Source organism: Dasypus novemcinctus, chromosome 19, assembly GCF_030445035.2.
Source record: "Dasypus novemcinctus isolate mDasNov1 chromosome 19, mDasNov1.1.hap2, whole genome shotgun sequence".
Lineage (NCBI taxonomy): Eukaryota > Metazoa > Chordata > Mammalia > Cingulata > Dasypodidae > Dasypus > Dasypus novemcinctus.
This window is the reverse complement of record NC_080691.1, coordinates 17,223,634-17,249,810: the sequence shown is the minus strand read 5'-3', so window position 1 is coordinate 17,249,810 and position 26,177 is coordinate 17,223,634. Positions and strand designations below refer to the sequence as shown.

The window sequence follows — 26,177 nt, the reverse complement described above, 5'->3', positions numbered from 1 at the left end:
CCTAAATGCTCAGCCACTGAGATGCAGTCACAGGCCATACAACTGACCCACGGGAAGTGGAGAAGGCAGTATTTCTTCATATGCTCGGAGTTGTGCATCCACCGCCACAATAGACTCTTTCACCCCAAAAAGAAACCTGTCCCCTTTACCATCACCCCCCAATCCTCCTGCCCCCCAGTGTCCCTGGCCACCACTCTTCTGCTCTCTGTCTCTATAGATTTGCCTGTTCTGGACATTTCGTGTGAATGGAATCTCACCGGATGTGCTCTTTTGAGTCTGGCTTCTTTCACTTGGTGTGATGTTTTCAATGTTCTTCCTTGTAGCCTGAATCGGAGCTCCATTTTTTTAATGGCTGAATAATATTCCAGCGTATGGTTATTTATCCATCAGTTAATGGACATTCAGTTGTTTCCACTCTGGAGCTATTAGGAATGCTGCTACTATGAATATTTGTGTACGTGTTTTTGTGTGGACGTGTGTTTTCATTTCTCTTGGGGACATGTATACCTAGGAGTGGAATTGCTGGGGTACAATCATTTTTTGCTGACCTAATTAACAAATTAGTGGTTTCCAGTTTTACATTTCCCTTTCTGTTTTTAGTCCTTACTTCCCAGTACTGAGGTGCTGCTGGGGGAAGCCCATCCGAGTCCAAGGTCAGGGGAGCTTCTGAAGTCCACATGTAGCTGGAGTGGGACAAGTGTTAGGAACCCATGTTCACAGACCTCCCTTCCCTCAGCCTGCCAAAGAGTTCTGAAATACCAGCTCAATTCCTCGTCCCCCAGGCCCGCTCTGTCTCCCTCCCCATCTCTTAAGAAAGGAAGGATTTTAGCTTCAGGGAAAGGCTAAGCCAATCAACGTCATAGAGCGCTCAGAGGAGGCAGGTGGAGGAAGGCACAGCAAAGCTCCAGGGCCTGGGGTAGAGGAAGTGGTTTTACAGAAGTTTGAAGTTAGAGCAGTCATGAGGTCTGAGGGCGAAGCAGACGTGTTGGTGGGCTGCACTCGAATCCCTTTCGAGGTCTGAGATACGTCATAGATTGTCCTGCTACTTCTTTGGGCTGCTGAGCTGTGCTGTCTGAACGAGGGGCTGCTCCGAGGCTGCGCCCCTTGGGTTCCTGAGTTTATACTGCCCCGCTTGCCTCCCCCCTCCTCCTCCTTCCCTTCTGGGTCCTGACTGTTCACTCCTGCCTCTAAGGCCTTTCCCCTTACACTTGGCAAGGACACCGGTAAGCATGCTGACCCCCGCCATCCTCCCTTCTGTTCCAGGCCGCCTCCTTCAACGACCCTGACTTCCTCAAGCAGCTGGAAATGGCCATAAAGTATGGGACTCCATTCCTGTTCCATGATGTTGATGAATATATTGATCCAGTGATTGATAATGTCTTAGAAAAGAATATAAAAGTCGCCCAAGGACGGCAGTTTATCATACTGGGAGACAAGGAAGTTGACTATGATATGAATTTCAGACTGTACCTAAATACCAAGTTGGCCAATCCAAGATATTCCCCGTCTGTGTTTGGGAAAGCAATGGTGATCAATTATACTGGTAAGAGTGTACAGAATGTCAGTTGCACATCTGGTGTGATTCCATTCACACGAAATGTCCAGAACAGGCAAATCTATAGAGACAGCAGAAGAGTGGTTGCCAGGGGCACTGGGGGGCAGGAGGATTGGGGGGTGATGGTAAAGGGGGCAGGTTTCTTTTTGGGGCATCTGAGACCACACTCTTAGATCCAGGTCTCCCTGGGGCATCATTTCCTCCAGGGTCTGAGGTCATTCTCCCTGAGTCACATCTAAACAGGTCAGTTCTTAATGTTGAGCCAAACCTGGAAAGTCTGGGGGCCCTTTGGAGTGTAGTGAATTCCGTGTCGGGGCCTGTGGAGACTGGACCCTCGGCTCAGGCGCATGTACTCAGAGCAGGTGACACGTCTGGGCTGGGGCAGGAAGTTCCTCTGCTTCTGCACTGACATGTAGATCATGCTTTTGTTTTTCCCATTCCTTTTCACTGAATTCTGATAGGAATTGAGTGCCATTTCCTCACATCTTCTAGGATAGTCATACAGCTGCTTAAACAGGTTTCTTAGGTTTGGATGTACTTTAAACAAGGGTCCCCCAATATGGGGGCACCCTGGATCTTATTTTAGTACCTCTTCATTCTTTTTGCTCACCACTCTGTGGAGCAACAGCTCCCTTTTTGTTCTAATGTTCACTTTATTGCTTCAGAGCAATTTTGGTAGGAGAATGAATCCTAATGTTCCCGAAATGCTGGTTTAGACCCAGCTGAGCTTGCCCCAGACACTGCTGTGCAGGTGATGAGACACAGCGCTCAGAGCACTGGGGGGACACAGGGGTGAGGGCCTCTCCCCATTCCCCTGCAGTCACTCTGAAGGGTCTCGAAGACCAGCTGCTCAGTGTACTGGTGGCCTTCGAGAGGCGAGAGCTGGAGGAGCAGCGAGAGCATCTTATCCAGGAGACGAGCGAGAACAAGAACCTGCTGAAGGATCTGGAAGATTCCCTCCTTCGGGAGCTGGCAACCTCCACGGGAAATATGCTGGATAATGTGGAGCTGGTGCAAACCCTGGAGGAGACCAAATCCAAAGCAACAGAGGTACAAGCAGAGGTGGGGCTGGAGGGCAGGGGGCAGCTGCCCCGGGATGGTTTTTCTCTTCACCTGCTGCTCTGGCTGGAGGCACCAGCTCTGATGGGAACATGGAGCTCGTTGATGAGGTCACCTCTTGGCTTCCAGAGGCTGACTGGCATTTGGAGTTCTTTGGATTCTGGCATGTTCTACAGGTTAAGTCTCGCTGTGTTCAGGGATAATTTGAAACTTCATGGAAGTTTGGCTATCCCTCTGACAACCCCAGAGAGGGCAGTACAGAGTAAGCAGTGCCTGGTCTTCAGAAACCCTGTGGACACTCAGTGCTAAGCAAGTCTTGGCCATCTGCCTCGATGGGGACTGGGAGGCTGTTCCAGGAGGAAGAGAGATGCCAAGTGAGGTGTACTCATGGGTAGAATACTGCAACCGGGGCCCTGTGGCACAAGCTTTGCAAGTGACACCCTCTTCTGTAGTAATCATTTATCAAAAACAAGGAAAATATAGTTCTCTTTATGGAGCAATCCCTTCTGGCCTGGAAAGATCTGACCTCATGGTCTTTGAGCCTTTTAAAGCCCTCCCCCATTGACCATGAGGTGCAGCGGTGCTCAGATGTATTCACCAAGTGCAATGAATGTCCCATGGTGATGGAGGAGGTTGTTGTTATGGGAGGAGTGGGGTGAGGGGGGTGGGGGTATATGGGAACCTCATATTTTTTTAATGTAACATTAAAAATAAATAAATTAATAAAAAAAAAAGCCCCCTCTGCCACTCCCTGAAGTGGAGGGGCACTCCCTTGCCCCCGCACACGCCCTCCACCCTCCTCTGTCTTGTCCAGGACAGCAACCCCTGCAAGGGTGGGGGCAGACATGGGCAGGGAGGAGAGACCCAGGCAGGCAGGGCTGTACGGTCTGAGTGGCCGCGAGGTCCACGGGGCCAGTAGGACTGTGTGCTTGGGCACAGGCCCGTGCCGCAAGGCCCTGAGGGTTCAGGGACAGCAGACTCTGCGGCAAAAGCCATGTCCCCAAATCAGGAATCCCAGACTTTTGCTTTTCAGTTCTTAGAAATGTGGGCTTGCCTCAAAAGGGCCCACTCGTTTGCTGCATTTCTTACTCTTTCTTCATCACCCTCACCTCCTCACCTGGCCTGCTTCTAGCCCAGGGGTTCTCAGCGGGAGCCCTTTGCCTGCCCTCCCCGTTCCCTGGGAATGCTTGGCAATGGCTGGATGTCACAACCTGGAGTATCTACGTGTGTCTTAGTTTCCTGTGGCTGCGGTAGCAAGTTATACAAACTTTGCAGCTTAAAACAACAGAAATTTATCCTCTCACAGTTCTGGAGGCCAGAAATTCTAAATCAAGGAGTTGGGCCTTGCTCCCCAGCAGGCTCGAGGGGAGAGCGCCCCAAGGCCTTCCTGACATGTGGCAGCATGACTCCACTCTCGACCTCTCGGCCTGTCCATTCATGGCCTTCTCTCCACGTTTCCTCTTCCTCTCAGGACGCGAGTCATTGGCTTTAGGGCCCACCCAAATCTCCTATGACCTTGTCCTAACTCAGTTACATCTGATAGACCCGATTTCCAAATAAGGTCACATCCTGAGGTTCTGCTGGGCATGCATTTTTGGTGGACATTATTCAGTCTACTACAGGGTGCTACTGGCATCAAGTGGGTAGAGGCCTGGGTGCTGCCAAGCGCCCTACAATGTAGGAGAGGTGGCCCCAGGCAGCAGGGGCTCTCCTCACGTGGAAGGGGCTGCCACTTCCCCTCTGGCACGGATAGAGGCTCCAGAAGTGTCCCTGGAGGGTGCTCTGGGCCCCACCTCCCAGCCCCCTCAGCTTCATCACCTCTCCCCAACTGCCACAGGCAGGGGCTCTGTGTGTGGCTGTCCACGAGCCCCTCAACAGCTGCCCTTCAGCCTGGTCTGAGCGACTTCGTCCTGATAAAACCATTCGAAGGGGAGGGGTGGGCAGGGTGAGCGAGACTGCGGTGGGGAAAGCACTGAGGCAGACGCCCCCTCCGAGCCCCAGTGTCCTCATCTGCTCAATGAGAACGTTGGACTCTGACCTCAGAGGCTTATCCATGGTCACAGGTCTGAGAAGCGGCAGGGATTGGAGGCATCAACCTGTGCTCTCATGAGACTCAAGTCTGATTCACTTGAGGATTTGCCTAATGAGAAAGGGCTGCTTTCCTGGGCTGGGCTGTGGGGAGGGGAGTCCAAAATGCTTTCTCAGGCACGCTTGTACATCACATGAGCCTCTTTCAGTTGAGAGAGACAGAAAACCCAGCCCTACCTGGTTTAAGTCAAAAGGGATTTCATCAGCTTAGAAAATACAGAAGTCCATGGATGACTGGACCCATGACTCCAAAAATATCAGGAATCCATTTCTCTCCCTTTCTGGGCTGGGCCTTCAGTGGGCTTGGCTTCATTTGCAGCCTCCCCACGGAGCCAAGCTCCTCATTGTCACAAGATGGCTCTGGCCTCTTGTCCCTTCAGGTTCAAGTCCAAGGGGAATGGTGAGGATCTTTTCCTGTTGCAATCATGAAGGTCCTGGAAGTCTCTCAAATCATATGCCTGCACCAGACCAGGCCAGTGGCCTAGGGATACTATGCTTGGGTGGGTCGGCCTGGGTCACATGCTCTATTCATGCGATAGAGCCCTAGTCGTGGAATGAAAGGGGGGAAGATGGGTCTCCGAGTAAAAATCAGGGACTGTTCCTAGCAGACGGTGTGGTTGCTGGAGAGTCAAGCCACGTATTTCCACCACTTCTTGCAAAAGGGTGACTGTCCCTGGTCCTCTTCACATGCAGGTGGCTTTCAACCCCCAGGAGCCCTGCATTGATTTCTTTGCTGCACCCCACCCCACCCTACCCCACGCTCTGCCTTCTCACTTTCTTGCCCATTTCAGCCTCCCTGGTTGTTTTCATTTGGTAGTACCTTTTAGGTAGGGGAATTTGTTTGATATCGGGCCCTTTTCTTTAGGTGTCAGAGAAGCTCAAGCTGGCAGAGAAGACAGCTGTGGACATCGACAGGCTGCGGGATGGCTACCGGCCGGCCGCCAGGCGTGGGGCCATCCTGTTCTTTGTTCTGTCCGAGATGGCCCTCGTGAACTCCATGTACCAGTACTCCCTGATCGCCTTCTTGGATGTCTTTGGGTTGTCACTTAAGAAGTCGCTGCCTGATTCCATTCTTATGAAGCGACTGAGGAACATTATGGACACATTGACCTTCAACATCTATAACTACGGTTGCACAGGTGATCACCTCTTTACACTAATTAGGACAAATGAGCGCAGTACAAGGGGTATAACATAGAGTGTGGGAAACTTGATCTGTGAAAATGAAAACTTACCCAACAGCATTCTCCAGTGCGATAATTCGGGTTACGAGAGGACTTCATAAAGCATTGACTAAATTGGAAAAAAAAATTTTTATTGAGATACAATTTACACACCATACATTTCACCCTTTCAAAATGTGCCGTTCACATAACTGTGCAGCCATCACCACTGTCTGATTCCAAAACATTTTCATCAGCCCAGAAAGAAACCCAGGCTTGTCGACAACAGTCAATTCCCATTTCTCCCTCCCCACAGCCCCTGGCAACCACTGATCTGCTTTTTGTTTCCATAGATTTGCCTTTTTTGGACATTTCATGTATGTATCCCATTTCACAATATGTATCCTATTGTGTCTGGCATTTTCCACTTAACATAATATTTTCAGGGTTCGCCCATGTTGTAACATGTATCAGAACTTCCTTCTTTTTATGGCCAAATAATATCCCATTGTATGGATAGGCCACATTTTATTGATCCATTCATCCACTGATAGACATTTGTTGTTTCTACTTTTTGACTATTAAGATTAACTGCTGCTATGAACATTTGTGTATAGGTTTTTGTGTGGACACGTTTCATTTCTCTTGAGTAGATACCTAAGAGTGGAATTGCTGAGTCATGTAGTATATCTATGTTTAGCTTTTTGAAGACCTGCCAAACTATTTTCCAAAGTGGCTGCACCATTTTACAATCCCTAAGGAACAGATATTTAAAAACTGTATTCTGGAAAATTTCAAATATACACAAAAGAGAATAGTAGAAGGCGCCTTTGTACATCCATCACCCAGCATTTATCCACTGTGGACTCACTTATATAGTAACACAGCCCATACTATTTTAAAAGCTGCTTTGTATCTGTATCACATCATTTGTAAAGATTTTAGTTTGGCTCTTTAAAATGGGTCAGCAAACTTGTTCTATACAGGGACAGAGAGTCCTGTCCTATTTTAGACTTTGAGGGTTATGTGATGTCTGCTGTCACATTGCAAAAGCAGTCACAGACAATGTGTAAGTGAATGGGCATTGCTGCGCACCAGCAAAACTATTCACAGAGGCAGGCTGCAGGCTAGATTTGGTCACGAGGTTGTAGTTTGTCACCCCTGCTAGAAAGATCTTTTTCTAAACATATTCAAAATGCCATTACCATACCTAAAAATCAATAATTTCTTAATATCATCATATAGCTCATGTTCAAATGTTCCCAATAGACTTATAAATTATTTTTCCATTTCTTTAAATCAGGACCCCAAAAAGAGGAACTTTAAAAAGTTTATACACACATTTACTTGCAACTGAAAATTAAAATAGCACATCAAAATAGTACAAGGCCCATATATTACAATTAATAAAGCTCTTAAATCTTTTTTTTAAGATTTATTTTTATTTATTTCTCTCCCCTTCCCCTTCCTCACCCCCCATAGTCTGCTCTCTGTGTCCATTCATACGCATTCTTCTGTGTCCGCTTGCATTCTTGTCAGGCGGCACCAGGAATCTGCGTCTCTTCTGGCGGCGTCATCTTGCTGCATCAGCTCTCCATGTGTGCGGTGCCACTCCTGGGCAGGCTGCATTTTTCATGTGGGGTGGCTCTCCTTGCAGGGCACACCCCTTGCATGTGGGGCTCCCCTACGTGGGGGCACCCCTGCATGGCATGGCACTCCTTGTGTGGCAGCACTGCGCATGGGCCAGTTCACCACACAGGCCAGGAGACTCTGGGTACTGAACCCTGGACCCCCTAGATGGTAGGTGGACACTCTATCAGTTGAGCCACATCTGCTTCCTTCTTAAATCTCTCTTAATCTCTAGGCCTTCCCTCAATCTCTCTCTCTTTTTTTACCTTGCATTTATTTGTGGATGAAACCTAATCTTTTGTCTTTTTTTGTTTCCCATAGTCTGAATTTTACTGATTATATCCTCGTGGTATGTTAAAAATGCTCCTTTTTCATATCCCTGAACATTTGGAATGGATCCAGAGCCTTTGAGCAGATTCAGGTTCTACACAACATACAAGGTGTTGTGTATTTCCTAATTTCTGGTTTTCTTTCTTTTTGTGATGTTAGCGGCCAATGAAAATAATTTTCTAAATCTATTAAAAGTTGCAAAATGGTGATATTCTAATTTTTGTAATCATTCTGCATTTATTAGCTGGAATGTTTTTATATGAGAAAGGTAGGTCCAATACTTGATTCCTTTATTATTTTTAATTTTTTAGTGTTCTTATGGACTCATGGGCTTAAACATACTTGATGTATTTCAATACATTTCATTAATTGTCCTTACTGATGTCCAAACCATCCTATCTTTGGCCAGATACAGCCGTTTCAAGTTGTTTAGGAGTCCTTTTGACCCAATTCCTGGAGTCTTTGACAGCTTCCTTACTTTCTGGTATGACAAGATATTCCAGGCACATGATATAAATAATTTTCCCCAGACCTGGAATCAGCTATTTATCCAAGAGCCCTGGTTCTTTTAGTGGGAAATGGCATTAAGAGACCAAAATCTCAGTGCTAAGGGTGTTCATTGCTTTTTCAGTGGACAGAGTTAAGATATAAAAACAAAATATCAAGAGTATCTCCCCAAGATACTGAAGAGAGATAGTAGGGTAAAGGGCCCACCTTGAAGCAGGTCATTCTGCTCTAAAATTCCCTGAATATACCTTAACTTTGGAAACAGGTAAATTTTTTAAAAATTAAATTTTTAAGAAATTGTGAAAATTCAAAGGCAAAAAGAAATAATCTGTTATTAAGTTGGTGTCATAACCACATGGAAAAGAACCATCTTCCTGGAGGACATAATCCTGGCTGCTTGCATTCTGGGAACTAAGTGAGAAAAGAAGGCTGGTGACTTCAACACTCACTATCAGAATGTTCCCTGAAAATGTCTTCAGTTTGGTTCCCCATCAGCAGTACCTGGTATTCCCACTTCAGAGATCCTCAATGTCATCATCTCCAAAGTTCATTTGGGTGGAGGAGAGCAGTTACCTAGAACTATAGAGTGTAAGAGGTGATTAGGGATTTGAATATTCTTTCTTTTTTTTTAAGTACCAGGGCCAGGGATTGAACCTGGGACTTTATATGTGGGAAGCTGGTGCTCAATCACTGAGCCACATTGGCTCCCCTGAATATTTCTTAACAAACTGTCTACCCATTTTCTTGGTTTTCAGTTGAGGACTGTTCCTATAGGGCTCACTTATGTAGCCAACCCTTCTGAAACATCTAAAGTAGAATCAGTTCATAAAATTTTGACTTATACATTGTTTTCCAGGGACATATTTCTTATGCAAAATAAGGAACCCTAGTATTTTGCATCTTCCTATCAATGAAGAGTCTATTGATGGAGTGTGCTTAATACAGTAGGGTTAGCAAACAAGAGGTGGCAGGACAAATTACGGCCCCTGCCTGCTTTTGAAAATGATGTTTTGTTAGAGCACAGCCATGCCTATTTCTAGACATACTGTCTATAGCTGATTTTGTGCTCTACTGGCAGAATTGAATAGTTATCACGAGACCATCTGGCCTGCAAGGTCAAAAATATTGGCTGTCTGGTCCTTTACAGAAAGTTTACCAAGATCTACTCTAGACCATACCAAGAGACAAGAACTTGCACTTTGAGTCAGGAAAGCAACGAGCTCTTCATTGAGAAGGTGGCTCTATTCCTCTATTGTACTGTCCTTCCCAGGAGAGTGCAGTAAGTGCCAGAAATGACCATTACACATACGAACAAGTGGTGGTTTGTCACTGCAGACTGTGCTTTAGGGCATGACCAATAAATACAGCCCATATTTTTTATACCCAGCTATTCATGGGCATTAAATACCAGGAAAACTAAATGCAACCCTGCAGTTTGTATGTTTCATATCATTTCTCTACAGTATAAGCTTTTGTGCTTAAGAAACTGTTTTTAAATGAATTTATTTTATCAATATCCATCTGGTGTTTCCCTACAGGGCTGTTTGAAAGGCACAAGTTACTCTTTTCTTTCAATATGACTATCAAGATAGAACAAGCAGAAGGGAGAGTCCCCCAAGAAGAATTAGATTTCTTTTTAAAAGGTAATGAATTTGCCTAATTTCACTCTTCCCAACTTCCTTGACTTACACTGCTACATGTATACAAGTTTATTCATTAAAAGTAACATCACCACCAAAATTTGCATTAAAGTTTGACTTCCAACAGCACAGTTTTATTACATATTTTAATTGACAGTTCCAGCCTCAAAAATGATTCCAGGTTGACTTGGACCAACAGGCTTTGCTCGTGGTTGCCCAGAGGCTGGAAGTCACACTGAGCTGCCTGGTGGGCGTTACTGGTAGTAACAAGGGCAAGCTCATGTCTCCTTCTCTTCCCACACTTCTTCTCAGGAAGAGAACTTTTTCTATAAGTGAGGGAAATTAAATCACTGAGCTACTTAATTCTCCCAGGATCTTGGAGTTGGCAGTCCAATAGCTGGTCACTTCTTTTCTTCTGTTGTCATTAGGAAACATTTCCTTGGAGAAAAGCAAACGAAAAAAGCCCTGTGCTTGGCTGTCTGACCAGGGCTGGGAAGACATCATGCTTTTATCAGAAATGTTTTCAGATGACTTCGGGCATCTTCCTGATGATGTCGAGAAGCATCAGACTGTCTGGCAGGATGTGAGCTCATGTTCCTTCTCTTTCTCCTCTCCCCTTCCCTACCCCTCAACAATCCCCAAGCTTACAGTTTCCTGTGAGCAACCTATTCACAGTGTAATCATTGCCCTCTGATTCCCTGCATGGAATTCTCCTTTATCTAATGCAGATAACCTGCGTGGGAGAACCAATCATCTGTCCATCTCTCTATCCATCTTTCTGGCCATCCATCCATCCATGCATCCAAGAAATAATTATTGAACATATACTCACCATGGACCAGGTCCCTTGATAGGCACTGGGGACTGAATAGTGAATAAGACCCAGCCCCTCCCTTTCTAAAGTTCATAGTTTTGGGAGAGGGGGTAGAAAACAACAGATCCATCCAGAAATAGCCTTCAGGGTCAAGTTCCTACAGATTCTCATTCCTTTACAATGGCTTTTGGAGCCTTCACGTAGAGATGGGGTCTTTGTCATTTCTGAGTTGATGTCATAATGAATGTTCTTTGCTCTTCCTAGTGGTATGACCTGGATTCACTTGAACAGTTTCCATTCCCCTTGGATTATGATAAACGCATCACCAATTTCCAGAAGTTGCTTATTTTGCGCTGTTTCCGCGTAGATCGAGTATATCGGGCAGTGACTGACTATGTGACTGTAACGATGGGAGAGAAGTGAGTGAGTTGTTTGTGTTTGCTGGGGCCTGTCTTTGGGGTAGAACATCTGCTGCCATCCCCACCTGGGTGCACGCTACCTCAGCCCTTCCTTGGGCATTGTTTGCTGCTCACTCTAGGAACAGCATTACTCAAGAGAAATACAGTGCAAGCCACATATGTGATTTTCATATTTTCTGGTAGCCACATTAAAATAAAAAGAAATGGGTGGAATTAATTTTAATAACATATTATTGAATTCAAGATATTAAAAGTGCTGTCATTTCAACATGTAGTCAATATATTTAACATTCTTTTTTTTCTATATTGTCTTCAGTACTCTGTGAGAATTCACATAGCCACATTTCAAGGGCTTGATAGCCACATGTGACTAGTGGCTGCCATATTGGACAAAGTGGACAAGGTAGCTCTAGAATTGCATGTGAAGGTAGACAGGTGACTAGGGCTGCCAACTCAAATCTGCATTCATGGCAGGTAGGTGGCGGAAACAAGTAAATCAGGCTGGGTCGGGACTGTGGCAAACAAAAGCGGCCAAGTCCATCCACAGGGGCAGCCTCTTCTAGCTCCTCTGATGGATGCCAGGAGGCAACATGGTCCCGGAGGGGCCAGAGCCTCTGACTCTTCAAAAGAAGCTAGAAACTTTCATTTTTCTACATGAAAGCTCCCGATCTTTATGTGTTGGCAACTAATTTTTTTTAAAAATCTCTAGATATGGGTCATTCAGGACTGGTTCATGGAGCTGTCAACGTGGACCCTCTGGGCTTTGAGCTGAAGGCTTGGGCCAGGAGCCAGGCCGAGTCACCAGCTCAGGACAAATCCACTAGACCCAACACCATGAGTACCAAGCTGAGCTGGAGGGAGGCCGAGTGGTGCCTGCTGTTCAGGAGTTTACCATTTGCTGTAGGAGATGCATGGACAAGCTGGATTCTAAAACCAGGCAGCAGAGCGCTCTATGGGAGAAAGAGCCGGAGGGGTTTTGACACTTGGAAGAGAGAGTGCTGCTGAGACTCGCTGGCCTGGCCCTGGAGCTGCCCTCGTGGGAGGGGTTTCTCATTTCGTGTCTGTCACCAGGTATGTGCAGCCCCCGATGATCAGCTTCGATGCCATTTTCGAGCAGAGTATGCCAACTTCACCCATTGTGTTCATCCTGAGTCCCGGCTCTGACCCTGCCAGCGATCTCATGAAGTTAGCTGAGCGAAGTGGCTTTGGAGGAAACCGCCTCAAATTCCTTGCCATGGGACAAGGTCAAGAAAAGGTAATTGGTCCTTGGAAGGACTGAGCTCTAAAAGGGAGGTCCCTGGCCTCTGCTAGGAATGAGTGAACTTAGCTTCTAGGCTCAGAGTTCCGCCCCACGCAACAGCTGAACACAATTCCTATTGACTGAGCAGTAATGGAGGGCTAGCCTTGAACAGTGGCAGTGTTAATAAGTTCTAGATGTAAAATCCTGTGATTTCACAGCCTGCCAGGATCCCTGTGCTCTGCTCTTCCCCACACTCTCTCCTGTGCCATCGTCATCATCACCCTCAGGCCTCGCAGCAGCCCTGCTGCAGGTCAGGAGTTCACGGCCCCAGTTGCCTGGTCCAGGAGGTGGGTAGAGAGAGGCTGAGACCCAGGCCATGCACCCAGGGCTGCAGAGCCTTCCAGGCCTGCAGAGCCTTCCAGGCCAGTGGCTTTCTCTTCCACAGCCTGGCTTCTCCGAACCACGTGTTGTACCCAGATAGAACTTGCTCCACAAGGAAAAGCCTGGGTTGGTAAATGCAGTGTCCACAGATGGCCTTTGGGGTCAGAGGGCACTGAGCCTGTTCAGGCTGTGCCTTGAGCTGCCTGGGAGGCTGTGGCAGGCCCCTCGGCTGCTGGAAGCTGCATGCATGAAAGGAGGTAATAATTTGTGTGCTGCATCACCCCTAGGCAAGCCAAGGGCACCAGCAAGGCAGGGCCACCTCCCCTGAATCACAGACCCTGAAAGAAGCTAGGATAAGTTTTAAAGCATTTCAAAAGCTGAGCTTATATTTGAGGGTTTCGCTTGCTTTTACCTTGTGGTTGGCTTCTATGCATGGGGCGCTTGAGGATCGTGAACTGGCCAGGACAGCATCTCCACTTCCAGGTGAACTTTAGTTTGTCTCTTGTGGCGCTGCTTCATGGGAGGGACAGAGCGGTTGGAGTGCTTGGGGCTGAGGGTGGCCAGGTGAGGGCAGTGTGCTCGCTGTCTTCCAGGCTGTAGCCTGCACTGCAGCCAGTGGGCGGCCCTGATGGAATTTTAGATGACTGTGTCTTCCAACTCTCCCTCTGTAGCTCCTGATCACCAGCTACTCTCGGGCTCCGGCTCAAGTGGGCCACTGCTTTTCTGTGGGCTTGGAGTGGGTCTCCGGGAGAGTGGTTTGGCGACACTGACTCTTCTCCTGTCCCCCCTCTCGGTGTAGGTGGCCCTGCAGTTGCTAGAGACGGCAGTAGCTCGTGGGCAGTGGCTGATGCTCCAGAACTGCCACCTCTTGGTCAAGTGGCTGAAAGATCTGGAGAAGTCCCTGGAGAGGATCAGCAAGCCTCACCCAGACTTTCGCCTCTGGCTCACCACGGACCCCACCAAAGGCTTTCCCATTGGGATTCTGCAGAAGTCCTTAAAGGTCTGGCTCCAAGCAAACACCCACACCCCCAGCCCAGTTTCTTAGATTAGTACCATTCTGCCCTAGGTATTTGGGAGAGTGTGCTTAGAAATTAACCTGAGGGTGCATTCAAGACCTCATGGGTACCTGTGCTAGTTTCTTAGGGCTGCTCTAACAACTACGAATCAGGTAACTTAGAACAATAGAAAGTCAGTCTCTCCCAGTCCTGGAGGGCAGGACTCTGAGATCAAGGTGTTGGCAAGGTTGGTTCCTCCTGGAAGCTCGAAGGGAGGATGGCTCCATGCCTCTCCTGGCTTCTGGTGGTTTTGGCCATCCTTGGCCTGCAGATGTATCACTCCAGCCTCTGCCTCCATCCTTATGTGGGCCTCTTCCCCATGTGTCGGTGTCTCTGTGTTCAACTATCCCCCCTCTGGTAATGACACCAGTCCTATTAGGTTTAAGGTCCAGCCTAAACCAGTATGACCTCATCTTAACTTGATTAGATCTACAAATAAGGCCCCATTCCCAGGTTCTGAGTGGACTTGGGTCGGGGGGCCCCATTCAATCTAGTACAGTACCCCTTCCCTACCCCATCTCCCTTCAGGCGTAACCACTGTCCTGTACCAGATGCCTTATTATCCCAGCTCTGCCTTTACCATTTATGTGTGGATCCATAACAACAGCTAGGTTAGCTTTCATGTATTTTAAATGATTAAACTATCTCTTTTAGTGCTAATGATAGTCTCCTCCCCACAGCCTGCAGTGATCTAGTAGTTATGTGCAGGAGTTTCAAGTGGCTTACATGCTTCATTTAATTTGTTCTTCAGAGAATTCTTCTGGAAAGGTTTTTTCCATCTCTTTCTCTCTCTGGGACATGTGGAGGGAAGACTTAACCACTTCCATTTTACAGTTTAGGCTCCCAAGGTTCAGCAAGAGGTTTAAAGGGTCAACTGACAAGCAAGTGGCAGAGCTAGGACTAAATCTAGTTCTTTAACTCCCTCATCAGGGTACTAAACAAGATACTTTTGCTGTTAGGAGAATAGGAAAGGTTGTTACATAAAGATGGAGGACAAGCCAAGAAGTCTACATTTTTCACACTCTTCAAAGCTGTCCTTAAGCCCTTCCAGTTTCTGCCATGATTTGTGTTCCTTTCTCTGGCAGGTTGTCACAGAGCCACCCAATGGACTGAAACTCAACATGAGAGCAACTTACTTCAAAATCGCCCCCGAAGCTCTAGAGCAGTGTCCACACCCTGCTTTCAAGTCCCTGGTCTACGTGTTGGCATTTTTCCATGCTGTGGTGCAGGAAAGAAGGAAGTTTGGAAAGATCGGATGGAATGTGTATTATGACTTCAACGAGTCTGACTTCCAGGTTAAAACACATTGCTGCTACTTGGCCCTCTTGGGAAACTCTTCCTTATTAGGCCTGTTCCGTACCTGACCTTTCTCCCAGGATTCTGTGAGAGCAGAGTTCTTGCTGTCTGCATTTTCAGAAAAGAGTTAGAATGTGAATGACTGTGTAGGTCTCAGCATAACCACGCCCATGCCTCCTCTTTTAAGGTCTGCATGGAAATTCTGAATACGTACTTAACAAAAGCCTTCCAGCAAAATGACCCTCGGATCCCATGGGCCAGCCTCAAGTACCTGATTGGAGAGGTACAGTGTCTTAGGGGGCCCGTCGGCAACTGTCTCCTGGGTCGTGCCCTTTCCCACGTTCTCGGGGCCCTCAGGCTAACTCCCCTCTGGCTCCTGCTCACTCCAATGGAGGGTCCCTTAGGACTCCGTGAACTCTTCCTGCTCCTGAGCTCAACACCCGTCGTTCTTTGTCCTAAGTGAGCTCCCTTCATATGGAGGTCCCCTGCAGCTGGATGCATCGTCCCGGGACTCCTGCCAGGTGTCCTCGGCGAGGTGGCAGAACCCTGATCAGCCATCCTAGAGGCATGCCAGCAGCTCCTTCCCCCTCTGCAGCCAGCACAGGGGTTCCCAGGGAGCTCATAGGCAAGCTTCCCCCAGGGCCCCAGTGGCCTGCACAGTGTTCAAACAATTGACATCACCATTTCCAGAGACAAAAGAAGCTGCTGGCTTCTTTGGTTGTTTTGTTTGGCAGCTTGCTTGACTTGGGGGTGGGGAAGCAGGGAGAGCAGGACTTTGCAAATTGCCAACTGGTTCCCAGTGCTTCATGAGGGTGCTCAACACATTGAGAACAGGCCCTTAGAAAGTCAGCAAAGCCAGAGATGATTTTGTAAATAAGGCCTCTTGTCTACATTGGGCCAAAGGGTTATATGAATCAACACTGTTTGAGCTGCCCAATGGCCAGGCTGGCAGGAGTCTTCCCAGGTGTGCACTTGGTCTTGACTTGGGACCTTGCGGTGGACCCCGTGGGCCTCAAGTTCCTGGCCAGCTATCACCATGCGCAATTTCAGGTCATGTATGGAGGACGGGCCATTGACAGCTTCGATCGGCGCATTCTGACCATCTACATGGATGAGTACCTGGGAGATTTCATTTTTGATACTTTCCAGCCATTCCACTTCTTTCGGAACAAAGACGTGGACTATAAAATCCCTCCGGGTGATGTCAAGGAAAAATTTGTTGGTGAGATTTCTCAAACATCAAAAGCCATTTTTCAAAGTTCTCTGGGATCATCCGCTTCCCCTGCCTTGTTTTCTGTAGCTGGCATGATAGTGCTTCTGACTGACCCCTCTCCTAGTGGGCTCTTGGACGAGGCCTAAGCCCTTTAGGAGGTCCAGCAGCTTAGTCTTAGCACTGATGGAGTTAGCTCATATTTCTCACCATGGAATGATGGAAAATAGGCTAGATTCTATTGTGGAGGGGTAGAATGGCCCAGGGACACTCGCTGAGCCATATTCATAAGACAGATGTACAGCTGGGTTAGGGGAGGTGTTGAATTTTTATTTATGAACATTTTACCCACATGCAGTGGAACTGAGTTTGTCTGGGCATTTTGAGGCTGTGGGCCCTCAAAAACCAAGGTGTACCTTCTTTTTGATCTCTATGATTGTAGAAGCCATTGAGGCCCTTCCACTCTCCAACACCCCTGAAGTGTTTGGTCTTCACTCCAATGCTGAGATTGGCTATTACACTCAGGCAGCTCGAGCCATGTGGGATCACCTTCTGGAGCTACAACCTCAGACAGGTGAAGCCTTTCCCACACATTTTCATTAGGGTGTAACGTTTGTTTAGTTCTTATTGCTTTCCCACATTGCTCTGATGCTTTTCTGAGAATCAGAGGGCTTGGAATGTTCCAGTCCTGTGCTCAGATACTTTACCTTCTCTAAAAATTATCCTGGTTTTAGGCGAATCCAGCACTGGCATCAGCCGGGATGATTACATTGGCCAGGTGGCCAAGGACATAGAAAACAAGATGCCCAAAGTCTTTGACTTGGACCAGGTCAGGAGGAGCCTTGGAATGGGAATCTCCCCCACTTCAGTGGTGCTCTTACAGGAACTAGAACGCTTCAACAAGCTTGTGATACGGATGTCCAAGTCTCTGGTTGAACTTCAAAGGGTGAGGCATGTTTGTAAGGTGCAGATTACTGCCTAGCTGTAGTACTTTTTATATACTTATTTTAAAAATATCATCTTGCTTGATTTCTCTTGACTCTGTAAACAGGCCTTGGCTGGAGAAGTTGGAATGAGCAGTGAGTTAGATGATGTAGCCAAGTCTCTTTTTGTGGGGCACATCCCTAATATCTGGAGAAAGCTTGCCCCTGACACCTTAAAGACTCTTGGAAACTGGATGGTCTACTTCCTGCGGCGGTTCAGCCAGTACACATCCTGGGTAAGTGATAGGCAGCAGTCTCTGCAAGTTCAAGGGTCAGTCTGTACTCCCTCAAACCACCTCCCAACCCCATCCCCACTCCCCAGTAGTAACCTCTGTTAACAGTTCATTGGATATTCTAGAAATAGTCTCTGATTCTATACTAGCATTTCTGCATCTTTTTTTTTCTCTAAGACTTGGAAGCATACTGTACACATCTTGATTTATTTATCAAAGAGTATATTTTGGCAACTGTTCCATCTTAGCACATTCAGGTCTACCTTATTCTTTTTTTTTCAAGATTTTGCTTTTTTTTAGTAACAATAAACTTTGATTTTAAAGAAATTTTAGATTTACAGAACAATTACACTGAAAGTATAGGGAATTCCCATATAACCCCCCACCCCCACATACACACATACCCATGCACAGAGTGTGTGGCATCTTATATTACTCTGGTACATTTGTTACACTTGATGTACCAATACTTAGTATTGCTATTGACCAAAGTCTATAGTTTACATTATAGTTCACACTTTGTGCTGTACAGTTTTATAGGCTTGACACTATATAATGCCATGTATCTGTCATTGCAGTATCATTGCACAGAACAATTTCACCACCTAAAAATGCCTTGTGTTCCACCTATTCATCTCCCCCTCCTCTCTGAACCTCTGGCAAAACTACCTTTTTATCAATGTTACAAGTTCTTCTTTTAACATGAGATAATAACTATAATATCAATAAATCTACTTTGGTCCATGATTATACTCCCCCTTGTTTTTGTTCATTCCTCAGTCTTGAGGGATTTGGGATAATGTCTGCTCTGACTGCTTCAGGCTGAGAGAGGACTTAGATATTATGGGACAGATGGAAGGAATTGTTTTGCTTGCAGTTCTAGGTATTCCTTGTCTTTTTTGGGAAGGGACCTCTCCATCATCATCATTTTGTTAGTTGTTCAGGGTAAGCCCGAAGAAATGGAGAGTAGGAATTGGCCACAACTCTTCTCGGATTCAGGATTCAACTGGCATATGAACAAAATGAAGATTTAATATATATTTAATGGGTATATTGAAAATTATAGGTTCAAATAAAAGGAGTAGAAGAATCATGAGTAGGGGAATTATAAATGAGTGTAACTATGTTATATTGGGGTAATAATTTCTCTTATATTCCCACATAGGGCCCATGGAGGGGGTATTGATTTCTGGAGGCTGTGAGCATTGCCTCTAGTGTCTAGCCATCCCTAGAGCCCTTGGGGGCACTTTTGTTTAAGGCTTTGTTTACTGTGGCAGTTAGTGAAATCTGCCGGAAACCTGTATAAGCAGAACCTCTGGAATGACCTCCCAACTCACTTTGGAATCTCTTAGCTATAAAAACACTTTTTATTTAATGTTTTCCCCTTTTGGTCAAGGTCTTTTTCTAAATGCATCTCTGGTTGGAACTTGGGAATAATCCCTTGGTGCCAGAGAGGTTCATCCCTGGGAGTCATGTCCCACTTCTGGGGAAAGGTAGTAAGTTTATTTGCTGAATGTGGCTTAGAGAGAGGCCACATATGAGTAAACAAGGAAGTTTTCAGATGGTAACTCTTAGGCATTAATTATAATTAGGCAAAATTTCATTTTTATAGGAGTAAGGTTCATAAATACAAGGATTAAGATTGGGGCTTGGCATTTGGCCTGTTTTCTTTTATTAGGCACAGCTTATATATTCCAGAGATTTTTGCCATTTCATTTGAGAAAGTAGCAGGACTTCCCCAAGATGGAAATTTAATATTTTGTTAGCTAATAGATGAGCTTCTGTCTATCAAGAGAACATGCTGTGACAACACATATACATTCATACATTCATATCCCATAGAAGTATGTTTTAGGTGCATTTTCCCCATATATCATCCCACTATCAACACCCTGTATTAGTGACATACGTTTGTTATAGATCCTCAAAGAACATTCTTATATTTGTATTCTTAACCACAATCCTCAGCCACCCCAGAGTTCACTGAGATATACAGTTGCCTGTTTTAGAGTATTCCATTTTACATATATTCCATAACCTTTCCCCTATTGTGGTGGATATTTAGGTGGTTACTAAAATTTTTGTTTTTTGCTAGTACAAAAAACATTCTTGTGCACATCTTTGAATACTTGCATGAGTATATCCCATGGATAAATTCTTAGAAGTGCCAGAGTTGAGTTTAAAAATGTGTGCAGTTTTAATTTTGATAGCTCTTGGGAAGCAGACTTGGCCCAATGGATAAGGTGTCCGCCTACCACATGGAAGGTCCACGGTTGAAACCCCAGGCCTCCTTGACCCGTGTGGAGCTGGCCCATGCTCAGTGCTGATGCGCACAAGGAGTGCTATGCCACGCAGGGGTGACCCCCACGTAAGGGAGCCCCATGCGCAAGGAGTGTGCCCCAGAAGGAGAGCTGCCCAGCACGAAAGAAAGTGCAGCCTGCCCAAGAATGGTGCTGCACACACGGAGAGCTGACACAACAAGATGATGCAACAAAAAGAAACACAGATTCCCGGTGCCGCTGATAAGGACAGGACCAGTCACAGAAGAACGCACAGTGAATGGACACAGAGAGCAGACAATTGGGGGTGGGGGGGGCGGAAAGGGGAGAGAAATAAATAAAAAATAAATAAAAAATTTTTTTTGATAGCTCTTGACAGTTCTCTAGAGAAGGTGAAATCACAATGTGTATTTCCTCACATCTCTATAATACTGTGTATCCTTACTATTTTGGATCTTTGCCTCTGATCGATGAAAAGTGGCCTCTGTTTTGATTTGCATATCCTTAATTATGATGAGGCCAAGTGTATTTTCTTTGCTTATAGATATTTTGTATCCTTTTTTCTGTGAATTGTCTTTTTCATATCCTGTGTTCATTTTTTTACTTCATCTTTTTATTGATTTTTTGAAAGCTCTTTGTATATCTATGAAATTAGCCTTTGTCTGCCTGTGTTGCAGATATTTTCCCCAGTTTGTAATAAGTCCTTTGACTTTGTTGATGGTATTTTTTCCATAGAAAAGTTTTAAATTTTTATGTAATCTTTTCTTTTATAGTTTCTAGATTTTGTATTTCCCACTCTAAGATATGAAAAAATTCATTTGAGATTTGATCTGGTACTTTTATGGTTTTATTTTTTATATATAAATCTTTGATCCATTTGTAATTTATTGATCCAGCTTATTTTTCAGCCCCATCTTTTCTCCACCATGAGAAATGTGTCTTTTATCATACACTGAATGTCTAAGGTCAGATTTATCCCTGGACTTTAATTGCAGTGCCAGGCTTTTCTGAGTTGCCTTCCCTTCTCTCCAGGTCACTGAGAGTGAGCCCAGCGTGATGTGGCTCTCGGGACTGCACATTCCAGAATCCTATCTCACGGCCCTCGTGCAGGCGACCTGCCGGAGGAATGGCTGGCCGCTGGACCGCTCCACCTTGTTCACACAGGTGACCAGGTTCCAAGATGCAGATGAAGTGAATGAGCGAGCAGGACAAGGTAAGGGCAGCTCACAGTGGAGTCACAGCCCCTCTCCTTTAGGGGTTCCCTCTCTGAGACCTCCTGGTTCAAAGGGGCAAGCAGAGTGTGGACCAGAATGTGCCAGGCCAGACTGACAGAGATAGTTGCTGTCACTCTGAGGGTGAATAAGTTTCTCTTCCAGTTTCTCCATTGAGACCTGGGAATTGATGCCAGGGAAAGCCTGAATCATGGTCATTCCGCTAGCTGGTAGGAAATGAGTTCCTAGGTTAGAACGAGCTATTTCAAAGAACTAGATCACCAGGTGGCTTCCCTGTAAACCCTGAGCGGCCAGAGGCCTGGGAGCCAGAGAAGAGTATAGACTAGCTTGGTTGGAACCATTAAGTTTTACTTTGTTTTCAGGACCCAGGGACGTTGGTTATTTTTGTTTTCTTTTTTTTTTTTTCCTTTGTCTTTTTATTTATTTTGTTGACATTGGTTATTGACTCTATAAATTATAGCTGGAAACCACTGTCACCTTGGGGCCTTGTCATCTTAGAGGCCATTTTATCTACAAGGGACAAAAGCCCTCCTGAACTAGCTTAAGAAGAGGGTTTTTTGGTGAGAATTTGGGCATCCTCATGGTCCTGGTTGTGGAAGTCCCGCTCGATCTCCGAGTAACTGGCAGGTAGCTGGACTCCTTTCTTTCTGGGGCCAGTTTCCTCTTCTCTGCATGTCTGCTGTGCTCGCCTCCCCACTGACCACTTTCTCAGCAAGATTTCTGCAGAGAAGTTTACAGGGGATTTGGGGCTGTCACAGTGCCTGCTCTGACCCTGGTGCTACTTGTCTGCATAGCCAGAGTGCCAAGGTGGTCTGTTGGTTCTGTGCCCTTTTTTTTTTTTTTTTTAAAGATTTATTTATTTATTTAATTTCCCCCCCTCCCCTGGTTGTCTGTTCTTGGTGTCTATTTGCTGCGTCTTGTTTCTTTGTCCGCTTCTGTTGGCGTCGGCACGGGAAGTGTGGGCGGCGCCATTCCTGGGCAGGCTGCTCTTTCTTTTCACGCTGGGCGGCTCTCCTCACGGGCGCACTCCTTGCGCGTGGGGCTCCCCTACGCGGGGGACACCCTTGCGTGGCACGGCACTCCTTGCGCGCATCAGCACTGCGCATGGCCAGCTCCACACGGGTCAAGGAGGCCCGGGGTTTGAACTGCGGACCTCCCATATGGTAGACGGACGCCCTAACCACTGGGCCAAAGTCCGTTTCCCAGGTTCTGTGCCCTTGATGCCACACTCCTGGGGAGAAGACCTGACAAGCCCAGCTGGGGAGAGGTGGTGCCCTAGTCCACTTAACTGTGGCTGTGTGGGAAGGACATGTGGTCTGTGGAGGGTCCCGTGCGGGCTCTGGGTCAGGTTCTCAAAGAGAGCATTGTGGGCAGGGCAGAAATGGTGGCCACCTCTTATGGAAAAAGGCCCAGACTATGTCTTCGGTTCCTCTGGGGAAGCAGAGCCGGTGGCTTTTTTGTTGGATAGGTGGATCTGATAGAGCTTTTATACAAGCACAGTTGCAGGTGCCTCTGTTAAATCCTGGTTTTTGTTCTGTTGTCTCTAGGATGCTTTGTCTCAGGACTGTATCTAGAAGGTGCTGACTGGGACATAGAAAGAGGATGTCTTGTCAAGAGCAAACCCAAAGTGCTTGTGGTCGACCTGCCAATTCTGAAGATTATTCCCATTGAAGCACATCGCCTCAAATTGCAGGTTAGAGGCAGGCCCCTGGTCTCATCCCCCCACTTCTCCTACACCTGCGTCTTCTGACTGCGTTATAGACGAGGGGGCTTCAGATAGTCCTGTCTTTTCAAAGGGGTCCTTTACCTTTTGGGGTCGGGGAAGCCTTTGAGACTGATGAAAGCGCTTCCCAGGAGAATGCATGAAATGCAGGAATGCCACAGGAGTCTCCGGTTCAAGTTCAGAACCCATGGTCTAGACTTACTTCAGGAGAGATTTCCTCCTTTCTTGTGGAATTCTCTGGGAATTGCCTGCAGCACAAGGTAGTTACCGTGGGTGTGGACAGCGGGCGCCTCCTGCTGGGCTCGGCGGGGATCCACTTTGAAGTCTACTAGAGCCCTGTCCAGGTGCGCTTAGCCGGGGATTATCCTGCTGGAGGGCCCACTGCGTCTTAAGGCCTAGAAGAAACCTTTGCCCCTCTTTAGTAATGAGCTTTCTCCTCGGTCCACGGGGGTCTCACACACCTGTCCTTTTCAGAATACCTTCCGGACACCTGTCTATACCACCTCCATGAGAAGGAATGCCATGGGAGTTGGCCTGGTGTTTGAAGCTGATCTCTTTACTACGAGGCACATTTCTCACTGGGTGCTGGAAGGGGTATGCCTCACCCTGAATTCTGATTAGCTCTTGGAGCAGAAGATACTGGATTTGGAATTCTAAGTCTGTGGCTCACACCAACTATTCTGGGAATTCATGAAGAATGATCAAGTCTGCTGTCATTTCTTGGGTCTCTCAAAGCCTCCACATACATGAGTGGAGACTGGAGGGGGCTGACACTGATTTTCCTCTAATTTGCAATCAGCAGTTTTAATCTCTTTCTATACTAATTAACCAGAATGGTTTTTGTTTTTTAAATTTTTTTTTTCCTTTAGAATTCTGTGTACTCATAAAGAAGATACTATAGAACATCTTAAGATGTGTTGAGTTTTCTTTTCCTCCTCAGAGGAAGTACTTGATTAAGCAAAGGGCCTGGTATGTCTGGTGCAACTCAGAATTCGAATGTACCTTTCCAGAGGTGTGATTTGACAATCCAGGTGTTTCAGCAGATGCCTTCTTTTGGAAAGTGCTCTCTGCTTAGGTGGGGGACAGAAACCCAGACTGCTGGGCATGGAGCCAGCCGAGCCCTCCTCTGCGCTGAACTGCAGGCAGCAGGCTGGGCTAGTGATGCTGGGCACGGAGCAGAGGTAGTCAGACCATTGGCCACTTTCCCTTACAGAGGTCTCTGGCCCCAGCTCCCTTGGCCTTGCCTGCCAGGGCAGGGCACTGGTGAGACTCCCGAGCCTAGAGTTGAACTCCCTGCAGGAGCTCCCCGCCCCAGCCTTCCTGGGTTGGTGTGGGGTTAAGTGGGAGACTTAGAGGCAGCAGGACAGTGGCTATGGGACATCTGTTCCTTCTGTCTACTGAGGTTCGCCTGAGTCCAGGCCTGGCTGCCAGCAGTGACAGTGGCTTTACTCCAGAAAGGAGGGGCAGGGCCGAGCACTAGCAAGACAAAAGGGCAGAGAGTAGTCACAGACCCAAGGAGCTTCTGCCAGAACCTCTGAAGGGCAGAGCGTTCTAAGGAATAGCTCTGGGCTGTGAGTTGTGGCTGGGGACCCTCTTTCAGGAAGTGCAACCACCACTTCCAGGGGCTGCTGAGATCTAGACAAGTGCCTGTGGACAAGAACGTACTGGGCTCTGCTCGGAACCTGCTACTTCGGCTCCTCCCACAGTCCCCTCCCAGGCCCTCCCTCGGGTAGTTTAATAAAAGACACAAAACAGAAAGAAGGCAGGTTTAGAAAATAAAGTTTGTTGGGATCTTGAACATTTTGGACAAAACTAACAAAAAATATGGACACACATTCAGGTCATGTTGATGTGAAGAGTAACATCATCTTATTTAGTTCCTGTGACATATACATACAGCTGCTCAGGTACCAGGCTGCCCTGGGACAAGTTGGTCGGGAGGTTGCAGGGGCCTCCAGGTGGGAGCAGGGGCTGCTCCATACGGGTTGCCCTGGGGACCAGAGGGGACAAGGTGTCAAGGTTGATATGTGCCGCTCGGACTGTCTAGTTAGGTGTGTGGCTATCTGATTTCGTTAATATCGAGTAGTGATACAGCCTGCGGCCTGTGCACTTGGATTACATGGAGTGGGATCAGAAGCAAGCGATTTGGTTCACAAGTATTTGGCCACAGCAATTAGTAAATACATGTTCTGTATTGGAGACACGATCATATGTTGGTGTCAGTGAAAGGGCGAAAGGAGCAGGATTAGGAGAAAAACCTGTTGATAGTTCTGAAAAAACTTGGCCTGCGTGGGAATGAAAAGGAAAGGTGTGGGTGAGCCTGTCCTAGTCGTGGTCGCGGTGCACTGCCGGCGGAAGGCTGAAGGGGCGCCTGGGCCAGGCCTCACACGGCTCTGTCCGCCCCTGGGTGCTTCCTCACCACTTTCCCTCCATTCACCTGGTCTACCGCCAGCGTCTCCACCTCGGGCTGCGCCTGCGGGGGCGCGACGTGGTGGATGCGGTGGGCCACGCCGACGTGGGCCTTGTGCTGCTTCTCGCGCGCCGGGCTGTGCTGCTCGCTCGAGCCCCGGTCAGAAGCGATGGGAGGAATGACGAGAGGCCTCTCCTTGATGAGGTGGACCTCGGCCGACTCCCGGGCCAGCAGAAACGGAGTGGGGTCAGGCATGGCATCCACTGGTTCACGCAAAAGTAGTTTCCGGCTCTCAGCCCCAAATCTGTAGACCTCTTCGAATTCTGGGTGCAGAGGAGCCGAGAGGCTCTTTTTCATCCGGCGGCGAGGTGTCTCGGGCAGCTTGTCTTTGGGGGGCGCTGGCTTGTAGCTGGCCAGCACGGGGCTCCCGGACGGGCTGGCATCGGAAGTCCCGCTGGAGCTCAGGAGCTTCTTCTTGGCGGCGTGCAGCTGGGAGGTCAGGTAGGCGATGGTGCCCGCGCGCTGCTCCAGCTCGCTCGACAGCATGTTCAGCTTATGGCTTTTCACTTTCAGTTCTTCCAAGTACTTCTTCTCCCTCTCTTTGATGGTGTTCTCCAGAACCATGATCATTGCATTTTTCTGCTCCAGTTCTTTTAACAATTCATTATTTTCATTTTCTTTGACTTTCAGCTGAGCTTCCAGTTCTTCACATCTTTTCTTTAGTTCGCTGCTTCTAGAAGTTCCATCTCCTAGAAGAATAAGCCGAGGAACCAAATTAAGAACCTATCGAGACTGAACCATCAACACCTGGGGGGCAGAAAGACCTGTCCAGAGGGGCAGGGGAGACAGGGTGGTTTTTGAGGCCCATTCCAGCTCTCAGTTCTTTTGTTATGCTTAATGTCTAAAAGAATGTCTCAATTTTTAAAAAGAA

The 26,177-nt window shown here is 47.2% G+C and overlaps 2 protein-coding genes across 3 annotated transcripts in view; one reads left to right on the top strand and one right to left on the bottom strand.

The window, feature by feature from the left end:
• Positions 1–23,744, top strand: part of DNAH10 (dynein axonemal heavy chain 10) — a 185,448-nt gene extending 161,704 nt beyond the window's left edge. The window contains exons 63-79 of the mRNA XM_058281259.2: positions 1,264–1,543; positions 2,376–2,605; positions 5,568–5,841; positions 9,870–9,974; positions 10,400–10,554; positions 11,050–11,204; positions 12,276–12,459; positions 13,625–13,825; positions 14,966–15,175; positions 15,364–15,459; positions 16,227–16,398; positions 16,829–16,960; positions 17,121–17,332; positions 17,438–17,605; positions 20,914–21,094; positions 22,661–22,806; positions 23,311–23,744. Coding sequence (XP_058137242.1) covers positions 1,264–1,543; positions 2,376–2,605; positions 5,568–5,841; positions 9,870–9,974; positions 10,400–10,554; positions 11,050–11,204; positions 12,276–12,459; positions 13,625–13,825; positions 14,966–15,175; positions 15,364–15,459; positions 16,227–16,398; positions 16,829–16,960; positions 17,121–17,332; positions 17,438–17,605; positions 20,914–21,094; positions 22,661–22,806; positions 23,311–23,457 — 3,048 coding nt within the window. The 3' untranslated portion in view covers positions 23,458–23,744. The remainder of the gene's footprint in view (positions 1–1,263; positions 1,544–2,375; positions 2,606–5,567; positions 5,842–9,869; positions 9,975–10,399; positions 10,555–11,049; positions 11,205–12,275; positions 12,460–13,624; positions 13,826–14,965; positions 15,176–15,363; positions 15,460–16,226; positions 16,399–16,828; positions 16,961–17,120; positions 17,333–17,437; positions 17,606–20,913; positions 21,095–22,660; positions 22,807–23,310) is intronic.
• An 854-nt stretch (positions 23,745–24,598) lies between these two features.
• Positions 24,599–26,177, bottom strand: part of CCDC92 (coiled-coil domain containing 92) — a 34,864-nt gene continuing 33,285 nt past the window's right edge. For both annotated transcript variants that reach the window (XM_058281256.2, XM_058281257.2), the window contains exon 4: positions 24,599–25,995. In XM_058281256.2, the coding sequence (XP_058137239.1) occupies positions 25,220–25,995 (776 nt within the window). In that variant the 3' untranslated portion in view covers positions 24,599–25,219. The remainder of the gene's footprint in view (positions 25,996–26,177) is intronic.